The following is a 10,512-nucleotide window of genomic DNA, read 5'->3' as shown; positions in this document are numbered from 1 at the left end:
TTATTTTATGTAAAATTGCGCCAATATTTCTTTTTTACCAAATTCACTTGTTTAATGGCGCCAGCACTGGTGTGTTTTAAATTTATTCAGAATTTCGTACGCGCATTTATTCGATCATTCAAATTGTTGAAGTTTATAATTACTTAAATTTTTCTATTTTAAAAAGATAACGCATGTGTGTTTAAGCCTGAACGTGGAAGTAGTTGTCAATAGCAAAATGTATTTTTAATTGCCACAACACATTTATTTATTATTACTTATGATTAATAATTATTGTTAAGCGTTAAGCGTTGAGTACGTCAACTTTTGGGTGGCAAACGCTTTGATGAACGATCGCGACGAGACTGTGCAATTGAAAACGCCGACTTTTTCGAACTTAATTTTATATTTGTGCGAGCTGAACGTGGACTCAGGAGGCAAAACACTCATATATATAACCAAACACAGTAACACACACACACACACATGCATTCATACATCTGTACATATAATATATGTATATTAGTGAAGCAAAGAAACATACTCGCTCACTAAAGTACTGAGGGTGGCTATTAACTAGCATCAAGACGCAGGCGAGCACAACAAGAGAGTTAACATCTAAATTAATTTACCTACACTCACACACTATATCACTATATTCATACATACAGACATATTTGACTATCTACACACATATGCACATCAATTCACATACGTTTTTTCGTAGATAAGCGTTTGTAGCACGCTATCAGCGTATTGTCACTGTGCAAGCGTGCATAGCAAGTGTGTCTGAGTAATGGAGATTTTAATCGCAAAACGTTTAAACGCTTGCACAGCCAGAGCCGCAGCAGCAGCCTTATTAAGAGCGGCTACCTTAGCGCCAATGGTGTCAAAAGCACAAACACACACACACAACGTAGGTGCATCAGAAATTAAAATTTTATATAAGAGTGTGTATATGTTTTCTTTATCACTTCACTTAGACCTTTGATAACATTTACTAGTGTCAAGTCATTATTTTGTATAACTGAAATTAATAATTATTCAATGCATAACTGCGTATTGTAGATAGTCATGGAAGTTCAGCTCAATAACAGTAAAAATAAATGGTTCTACGGGATCAATTTTTCTAATGGAAGTGAAAACTATGATATTCTTAAAACTAGACGGACGTCTTTTTTGGGCTTATCAGTCATTAGAATCGGCTACATAACAAGAAAAAATATTTAACCCATGAATGATTGTCATCAGCTAGAATACGCAGGAGTGCATAAAACATATTAACAAACCTCTCCTACGGACCGTTTCATCTGATCATTGTGCATGTTAGACTTTTTAGAGGTTATATAGGTTACATTAATATAGCAGTAGATAACCAGTAATATAGCATTTTTATAGATTTATTTATGGTGAGGTATTTTTCAGAATTTTTTGACATCCCCGATCCCTAGAGCGATTTTCAAAGATTTAACTGTGGGTAAAAATCAAGCTTTCAACCGATATGGTATACAGAACGTCATTGTGCAACAAAATATCACGTTTTGTGGGCTACGAGTTGGTGGTTTTTACCCAGCAACAAAAATTACAAAAATCCATATCCACCGACCACCATAACCATGTACAAATTTATAGCACAATGTTTCCTTAAATTTTAGGTTTTGTTGTAACGGACTCGCTTTGTAATATTTAAAAATGAAAAGTGTCATAAAATTCACATGCATATGTACATGCATACATATATCGGTAAGTAATGATTTACAAAAGTTTGCTTGATAATCACTCTGACAGTGCCCAGCTGACCTTATCGCTACGACCGTCCGTTATCACACAGAATTTCAGTTTACATTTTTAAACCGCTTTTTCAACTGTTCTTATCAACGCTCAGTTGCCCCTTTACATACTCTGAGTTTTATTTTTAAAGCGACATGCAGACATACATACATACATATATGCAAACCAACTAACAAACTCGTGCAAATAGTGCAGTAATACAAGTATATGGAAACTTTTCGTATTTGGCTGACATTTATAGCTTGCAGTGGCCCTTTACTGATAACAATGACCTTTATATTATATAATCGTTTGAATAACGACTGGAATATATTATCTACTTTGTATTACAACTTAGTTTTCACAATAAAATAAATACTCTTTGCAGAAATTGCTGTGTGTAACGTTTTAAAAACCACACAAATCGTATACCGCTTCCGTGGCAGCATCTGAGATCTCGTCATTTAGCGTCACCAAAAGAATATCACTGAATTCAATATATTTTTAGATATTTCAACAGATTTATAAACACATTAACGTACATAGATTTTTTCAGTATATAAAACAAGAAATTTTGGTTAATTAAGTACATACTGACATTTTAATATTTAGCTATCTATGTTATGTATACAGTGAAATTCATCATAACCGAACATCCGCCAACGCAGCGTTTTTGTCCGTCTAAGTGGAGTGGCAATGGCGTGTGTTTTAACTGTGTGCTTAAAGTCAGAAGCTGTAAGAAAGAACTACATACATATGTATGTATATTTCTAGTGAACTAAGAAATGCGAGCCAAAGTCAACCAGGAGTGAACCAATGACAATTATCTCATTATTTGCCATTGAGCCGCATATTGAGCCAATATAATGTCCGTGTCGTTGTGTTCACGAAATTTGTTGAGTTTTGGGAGCTGGCCGCTATGAAGACTATACGAATTGGGAATTTCACCATTTTCAAACAACTACGAACTTATGTTAACAGTTTAAAAAACATCGCAGATTATCACTGTATGTACATATGTATGTATACATAAATCTATTTAGTATGTGTATTTATATGCTATGTGTATACAGTCGAATATAATCATTTAATTTTGATTAATGGCGAATTATTTTGCGGCATATACAATTCATACTTTCATAACTATTTATAAACATATATATACATATGTATAGATGAATATATTATAATGCGATAATTCATAGTTATAAACTGCTGAAAATCTTAATAAAAAAGTACCCAAAATTTATTTACTCAAATGTGTTTTTTAAAACATTTATTTAAAAAGAAATTTGTCATTTTCAAAACAAAAATAAAAGCTTAACACGAATGCAAGTTATCATTCAAGGGTAAACGTATGCAAAAGAGGTGGCCCACAAATGAAGCTGCCTCCGACATTTTTAAATAATTTGAACATATGCAGATACATTCATGTCAGTTATACCCACAAACATTTATACATAAACTGTGGAAGACATGGACGCTGCACTATAATGTGGCTTTTGCCCAATGCGAAGGACTGTATAAGTTCTTTAGGTCAATTGAAGGTTATTTTGGCAACAGCAGAAGACAGCTGACAACATACATATGTATGTATATTCGAATACACATCAACAAATTTTTTAAACTCACATAGGAGTTTCAATTGCGCTTTTAAGCCGACCTAATGTTTTAAACTGTTGTTTCACACACAAACATAACATAAGTTATAACATTCTGTCTGTTAATTAATCTATTTGACTGCTCACCTTATTTTCATTTGGAACACTCAACATTTTATTAATATCACACTATAACTTTACTTAGAATTTATTTGTAGCAAGAATTGAACACTTTTTACGCGCTCTCTATAATACGAATAAACGAAACAGCTTTAACCTGCTCTACAATAATTTTGTGCAGATTATTTGTTAACACTAAACAACATTGTATAAACCAACAAGTAACTATTCCTAAAACTTTAACTAACATATACACAAGAAAATAGGCATTTGGTACGGGTTGCCTACTAATATTCTAGTACTAATTAGGTATGCGGAACGGGTTGTCCCGAAATACTCTACTACTAATTAGAATTTTACATTATACTTTTTTTTTTAGTTTTTTGTGTACCACCATTATTTCTTTGATAGGGATTTTTTATAAGTATTTAGTTTTGGGTGATTTAAAATACTTTGTAAATATAATTTTATACTTACTATATTATTATTATTGTTTTTCTTAAATAGTACATAATTTTCACATATTTACTTTTGTTATTGTTAAAATATTTCAAATTCAGTGTTTTTACTTATATCGGTAATGCAATTAATTTGCCTGAAATGTACCTGATTATTATGTGGGTTGTTCCCTGTGCAGAAAAAATCGGTAAAACGGCCACATTGCAATCTCAAAGGTGGTCAAGAAGAGTAGCAAATATGCAATAAACTTTTGTTTCGTAAATATTCTTAAAATTTTTCATTAATGTTTTCTATTACAAATACCTTTTCACAATAATTATTAATAATTAGTTATCATACTACATTGCTTTTATTTAGATCTCTGTGTTCAAAAAGACAATTTTGATTAGGAGATCTCAGCTGTGTAAAACTCTTGAACACCATATGATTATTTTGTTAGTTGTTGGGTTATACAATTCCAAACACTACCGTCAGGCCCTTTTTACATGTACATTTGTTTGACTTTTCTGTTCTTTGCGCTATTCTTCAATTGTGTTGTTGTTTTGTTTATCAGCGAAAAATTTAACAATATTAGCGCATGGCTAAAGGAACAAAGAGGAATGTCAAATTGATTGACGATGGAGTTATTAGCTCTGTTCGCGCACGGTTATTAATATAAAATGTATATAACAGTAAAATTTTGATGTACAATATATAATATGCACAATTTAATGAAAACGGTGCAGAAAAATAATGCGTTAGTATAATTTAAATATAAATATAATTTGAATATTAAAACAAGTCTTTTGTTATAATAATTATATATTTTTTGTTTTTTTAGATATGTTGATTCAGAAGGAGAGATGTATATGTATAATGTCCAACAGTTGGTTCGCAAGAATATTTTCTTGGAGACGGAGATAAATACTACTCAGTTCTTTAATAATTTTCTTTTTGATGATGTGACAATTGTTTGTATTGACAGAAATTGAACAAAAACTAAATCCAAAATTTAAGTTTATCATGCGAATAATTAAAAATGTATTTTTTCAATTGTGTATTAAGACATCATGTCATCGACTAAACATACCTTAACACAGTTGTTTTTTGTTTTCTGAATTCACACCCACCCACCCAAAAAACAGCTGATTTTGACGAATGATAACACAAAAGAGACTCTTTGTAGCAATATATAAATATTTTAAACCACAAAAAAACTTGTAATATTGTAATAAAAACTTTTTTGAAAATGGGTTCGTTGTGCTCGTCGTGTTTTGGAGGTAATGGTGAATCATCTAACCTGATGCCATCGCCGGTAAGCTAATTAAGTTATTAAGTCTAAAACGTTTTTCAGCAAACAAAATAAATTAAACGATTGTTAATTGCGTTCCAAAGGAAACTCGACGTCGTCAACAACTTGAAGCAGCAGAACGCCGACGTGAAGAAAATGAACATAGAGGCATTAAAAACCCTGATAGTGTTCGAAGACAACAGCAACGTGCAGAGGATTTAGCTAGAAGAGAAGAAGAGGCTGCGCGAACAGGTGGCGGCGCACCAGCGTTAAAGGTATTGTAGTTGACTTAATAAAAAAAATCACTAACATACTAGATTTTATTTTTACAGTGGCAAGCAAACTAAGTAAAAACGCTTAAGGGAGTTTCAGGAACTAACAGCTTTAAGCGCGTATAATTCTAAGTATTCAAACACGTAAACTTATGTGCGTATCAAAAGTGTTTAAAATTTAAGACATTTACACATTGTTATACAAAATATTATACTAAGGGTGAACTTACAATGCGATAGAACAGTTTTCAAAAAATTTGAATAATTGTTAAAACTCTTGTTAGTAAATTTTTTTGTTAATTTTTCCTATTCATTCTAGAGTAATATTGTTAATATATATGAATATAAACATATATGTACACATAATGTGCTGATAATCAAATTTGATATCTCTTTTCGGTTCATGTGTAAAACAATTCATTTTATTATTTCATACAAAAATATTATTCGTTTATTATATTATATGTACGTACAAATTAAAAAAAAAAAAACAAAGAAACAATACCAAAAACTAATGGAAATATTTATGTATTTTTGCCCTATGTATTTAATAAACATTTGCCCATATTGCATTTTGTAATTTTCTATCTTTGTAAGCAATTCGTTGTTAATAAATTTAGAGCTATACATGTACTACATATTTTATTTATTTCAAATGGGATTAAGAAGAACTCAACTGACTCACACCCAATGTATAAAGAAGCAATGAACACCTTAATATTAGTCTGTACTGTTTCAATTAACGAAGCATTTCATTTTATATATGTATATTACATATATTATTAGGGGCAAATATCTTGCTTAGCAGAATGTGTGTGTAAATAAAACAAATAAATTCTCTGTTTAAGCCGAGAATGGCAATTGTCAAACTATTATGTGTCATCATCACATTCTTTGTGACTCAAATTCTTAAACGTCGTCAGTGTTTTTAATTCTCGTTTTTACATTCAATTCCCATAATTTACGCCACCAATGGAATTATGATTAAACCAAATATAATATTTTATTTATTATTACTAATAAGTGTTGAAATCTACGGAAAGCGTTTTATTGTAAAACGCAAGACAACGAAAAGTGCTCCGGTAGAAGCGTGGACAGGTAAGTGGTTTCCTGGGCCACCACATCCTAAGGATGATTGGAAGGGAAAATGGTTTCCATATCCACCTTATACAAACGGGCAAATCCTTAATGTGCACGATAACAAACCACTTACAGCCACCGAAATTTGTGATGATGGCAAGGTAAACTATTAACACACATTACATTTGTTGTTATGATATTCTTATTATTTTTTTATAATATATATATACCTATGTTGTATTCGCAGCAATTTATTGGAATCGATTTTGACCCAAGTGATGTTAGACAATCTTTTGAACACCTATGTTTAGCGAATCGCACATTATATGCACCTAATATGAAGCGTGAAGCATTGCGAATGGAGTACTTTATCCCACCAGCCTACGTACCGCCAGTGAAGTGCCTTAATGAAACAATTACCTATGACTCGGCGTTGCCTACTTATGGCGCCTACCGTCCAATCATCCCGAAATATGGTTCATATATATTTATGCCTCCCCAAAGATACCTTACAGCCTTATCTCAAGGAGCCATTGTAATGCTTTACCATCCATGCGCTTACAGTGGTCAAGTGAAATTGTTGCAAAACACGCTACGCGCCTGTATGTATCGTCACATCATAACACCTTCCCAATCCCTAAGTCCGGAACGTCCATTTGCTCTTCTTGCATGGGGAAAAAGCTTGGAAATGTCTGTGGTAGATGATCATTTGGCTGTAGATTTTATGAAGCAGAACGCCAAGCAAGGGCCAAATTTTTCTACAAAGCCGCCAAATAATACAAAAATGTACGAAGCGGGCTTACTGCAGGAAGCTCATCTAATTACTGATGAAAATGATGTCGAGATCTGTGGATATAAAGAGGGAATGTAAAGCCTTGAATTAATAGTGGTGCAATATTCCATTTGTGGAATTCCTTAATTTAATCGAATATGTTTATTGAAATTTACACGCCTTATTGGGTTTCAAAAATTTATAAAAGTTTATAGTTGATTCGTACCTATCATATATGTATATATATATATGTATATTCGAAAACAAATATTGTTATTAAATGTTAAAAGTTAAAAAAATTAATAAAATTGTATAAAAAATTTGGGTTTCATATACTCTCATAAAGTTATAAGTTATAACGATTCGAAAACATAGCATTGAAAATTGTAATTGTGTAAACTCATTTTGTATGTAATCCAACAACAATTTTTTGAAACGTAAAAATTTAAAATTTTATGACCACTATGCTTTAAGACGGGTTGTGAGTACCCCTATTATAATTATTATAAATGGAACGAATAGGCAACTCTATACTAACTATACTGGGAATGTGCGGAATGAAAAGACAACAAAAAACAGATGTTCATACAGCTGGGTATATTCGTTGGCTTTTTTTTTCCATAAATCCGGTTATTAATTGTATTAAGTGCTCATCACTTGTTTTTCGTAGTTACAAATAGTATTTCTGTCTACTCACTTGCATGCAACAATAACGAAAAATTGCATTAAATGCATTTCGCCCTATATTTTATGGAGCGGAATAATTAACATTGAAATATTCTCACACATGTAGACCCAGTACCGGTTACTCATAGAAAGCAAAATAGCCACATCACTACTATACATATGTATTTCAGTATAATCTTTTGGACGATTTTCATTTACGAAGAGATTTGCTGAAAATCTTTTATACATTTCTCGTTTGCAAAATGTCTTTGACATTCTCGGATATTTGCAACGATCTCAAAACATTTTTAGAAAGTATTTGTAGAACTTGTAGCAGAATTGATAATGGCGAAGGGCAATTACAATTTAAACGTATATTTGCTGTTGTAGAAGAATCTCAGTCGCTTTTTATCAACGAAGCTTCCGAGCACCATGTAAGTGACGAAATTAAAGATGTGTATGACGAATTGTTGCTTTGGAAGCTGAATGTAAGTTACTTTGTATAAGAAAGAAACCGCAATTTAACTATTTTTTCTCACAGATTAAGCCAAACGATGGGTTACCGCAGCAGATTTGTCACGACTGTTTAGAACGTTTAAAGGGAGTAAAACATTTTCACAATTTATGCATTGACACGCAGACATTATTACAATCTTACATTAATCATGTGGATACGCTGCTTGAGTCTGGTAGCTTGGGACGTTTGTCTCCTCGTGGTGAATCCGTAAAAAGTGAATCACGTATTTCCCCAGGTCCAGGCTTGTTTAACCCAGAAGATTTAGTAGAGGAGTCACCGGAAACACCTGAACGCGCTGCTTTAACACTTAATTCTCCTCAATTAAGCCCAAAAAGCCAATTAAGTCCTCGTTATAATAAGGAAGTTGTATATGCGGAAAGTTCTATGGGTACACCCCCACCACTTTTTGATGAATTGAATACAGAACCAATAGACATGGAGACAATGGAATATTTAAAAGCTGAATCTGATCCAGAGATGAAATTGAATAGTACTCTGCAAAGTGCACCTTCAGAAGATATCTTGCATCCATTAAATTTTATAAGTAGCAGTGAAGATGAAGACTCCGAAGCGGGTACCGTTACCGACACGGAAACAGATGCAATGTCATATGACTCAAATTATGCACCCAGACAGTCTTTGCAATGCAAGATTTGCATGGCTATTTTTCCCAAACGTGGCTTGCTAAAAGAACATCGCTCGCGGATGCATCCACAAGAAAAACCATACATTTGTAATATTTGCTCTAAAGGATTTAAATCAAATTTTCTATTGTCCCAGCATAAACACAAACACAGTCGTTTGGACTCCATTAAGTGTGAACAATGTAGCAAAAGTTTTCGCAGTCAACTACATTTACAACGTCACAACAAAAACTTTCATCTTACTTCCACTTTTACATGCCACATTTGCAATGAAAAGTTCGAAAATTATACACAAATGAGATTTCAGTATCATGTGCGCCAACACGGTGAAAAACGTTTTCAGTGCCAATTTTGCGAGAAGTCATTCCATCAGAAAATTCATCAAATCAACCATGAGCGTACACACACAAAGGAGCAGCCCTTCTGTTGTGATGTCTGCGGAAAACGTAAGCTGTGTTAATAACATATGCAACAGCAATTATCTAAACGTGTGTATTTAAATTATAACTATAGGTTATCGCCAGCAAACAGCTTGCAGGGAGCACATGTTAACTCACACGGATCCTACTCCTTTTAAATGTTCAATATGTCAAAAAGGTTTGTAGTTTTGGAAGCACAAATTAAGCTATATTTAATGGGTACTTGATTTATTCGTACAGGCTTCACTCAACGCTCAAGTTTGCGTTTACATTTGCGCGGCCACAGCAACCATAATAAGAAACCGATTTTCAATTGCGATTTGTGTGGACAAAGCTTTACGAAAGAATCGCATTTTGAATGGCACAAATTGAATCATAAAACATATTCTACAGAATCAAAAAACTCATTTGGATTGGAAAATCAAACGCATATAAACGCACATGGAATACGTATGTAGTTCATATATATTTGTTATTACGGTAAAGACGCTAAAAATTATATTTTTAACAACTTATTTGCAGCCCATAAAATGTTCTACTGCAAATTTTGTGATAAATCGTTTCAAAAACAACAGTTACTCTTACTGCATGAGCGGCAATATCATGGAAATATGGTGGAAGAAGAGGGCGACTCAGAGAGCGGGCATCTCTACCATTCGCATTTTAGTATGTATATCTAAATAAAATACAAATGCAGAATTAATATAAAAAATCTCATTTTATAGATCTAGATCGTGTATTACCACACCGGACTGAAGGCAATTTTGACAAAGATATATTATCCTTATTCACCACATAAACCTAACGATAACCACTTATAATATCTGTATTATTCAACTTGATCTATAAATAAAATTGACTTTATCACTTACATATATGTATATTCAGTCATTTAACTATACACAATAATTTACAATGAAATTGAATACCTACGCGTATTATA

The 10,512-nt window shown here is 32.6% G+C and overlaps 4 protein-coding genes across 7 annotated transcripts in view; 3 read left to right on the top strand and 1 right to left on the bottom strand.

Annotated features, from left to right (window-relative positions):
• Nucleotides 1-3,681, bottom strand: part of LOC108978355 (UTP--glucose-1-phosphate uridylyltransferase) — a 24,307-nt gene extending 20,626 nt beyond the window's left edge. The window contains exon 1 of one of the 4 annotated variants that reach the window (XM_018948594.1): nucleotides 3,498-3,681. In XM_018948594.1, the coding sequence (XP_018804139.1) occupies nucleotides 3,498-3,524 (27 nt within the window). In that variant the 5' untranslated portion in view covers nucleotides 3,525-3,681. Of the gene's footprint in view, nucleotides 1-38; nucleotides 368-3,497 lie in introns of those variants that run through there. The other 3 variants (XM_018948591.1, XM_018948595.1, XM_018948593.1) reach the window with 3 other exon arrangements.
• A 1,108-nt stretch (nucleotides 3,682-4,789) lies between these two features.
• Nucleotides 4,790-5,638, top strand: LOC108978358 (small VCP/p97-interacting protein). Its single transcript, XM_018948598.1, has 3 exons — nucleotides 4,790-5,223; nucleotides 5,304-5,474; nucleotides 5,532-5,638. The coding sequence occupies exons 1-3, from the start codon at nucleotides 5,158-5,160 to the stop codon at nucleotides 5,544-5,546; spliced, it is 252 nt and encodes an 83-aa protein (XP_018804143.1). The 5' UTR covers nucleotides 4,790-5,157; the 3' UTR covers nucleotides 5,547-5,638.
• Nucleotides 5,639-6,332: 694 nt separating this feature from the next.
• On the top strand, nucleotides 6,333-7,543 carry LOC108978336. The gene is made up of 2 exons (XM_018948560.1): nucleotides 6,333-6,712; nucleotides 6,799-7,543. The coding sequence occupies exons 1-2, from the start codon at nucleotides 6,452-6,454 to the stop codon at nucleotides 7,420-7,422; spliced, it is 885 nt and encodes a 294-aa protein (XP_018804105.1). The 5' UTR covers nucleotides 6,333-6,451; the 3' UTR covers nucleotides 7,423-7,543.
• Nucleotides 7,544-8,006: 463 nt separating this feature from the next.
• On the top strand, nucleotides 8,007-10,442 carry LOC108978333 (zinc finger protein 2 homolog). Its single transcript, XM_018948557.1, has 6 exons — nucleotides 8,007-8,477; nucleotides 8,531-9,596; nucleotides 9,664-9,747; nucleotides 9,810-10,019; nucleotides 10,092-10,235; nucleotides 10,295-10,442. Exons 1-6 carry the CDS (start codon nucleotides 8,253-8,255, stop codon nucleotides 10,366-10,368), a joined length of 1,803 nt encoding a protein of 600 aa, XP_018804102.1. The 5' UTR covers nucleotides 8,007-8,252; the 3' UTR covers nucleotides 10,369-10,442.
• Nucleotides 10,443-10,512: the final 70 nt, after the last annotated feature.

This window comes from Bactrocera latifrons, unplaced genomic scaffold (assembly GCF_001853355.1).
Source record: "Bactrocera latifrons isolate USDA-ARS-PBARC rearing strain unplaced genomic scaffold, ASM185335v1 scaffold_120, whole genome shotgun sequence".
Taxonomy (NCBI): Eukaryota; Metazoa; Arthropoda; class Insecta; order Diptera; family Tephritidae; genus Bactrocera; species Bactrocera latifrons.
This window is presented reverse-complemented; position numbering and strand designations above follow the sequence as displayed.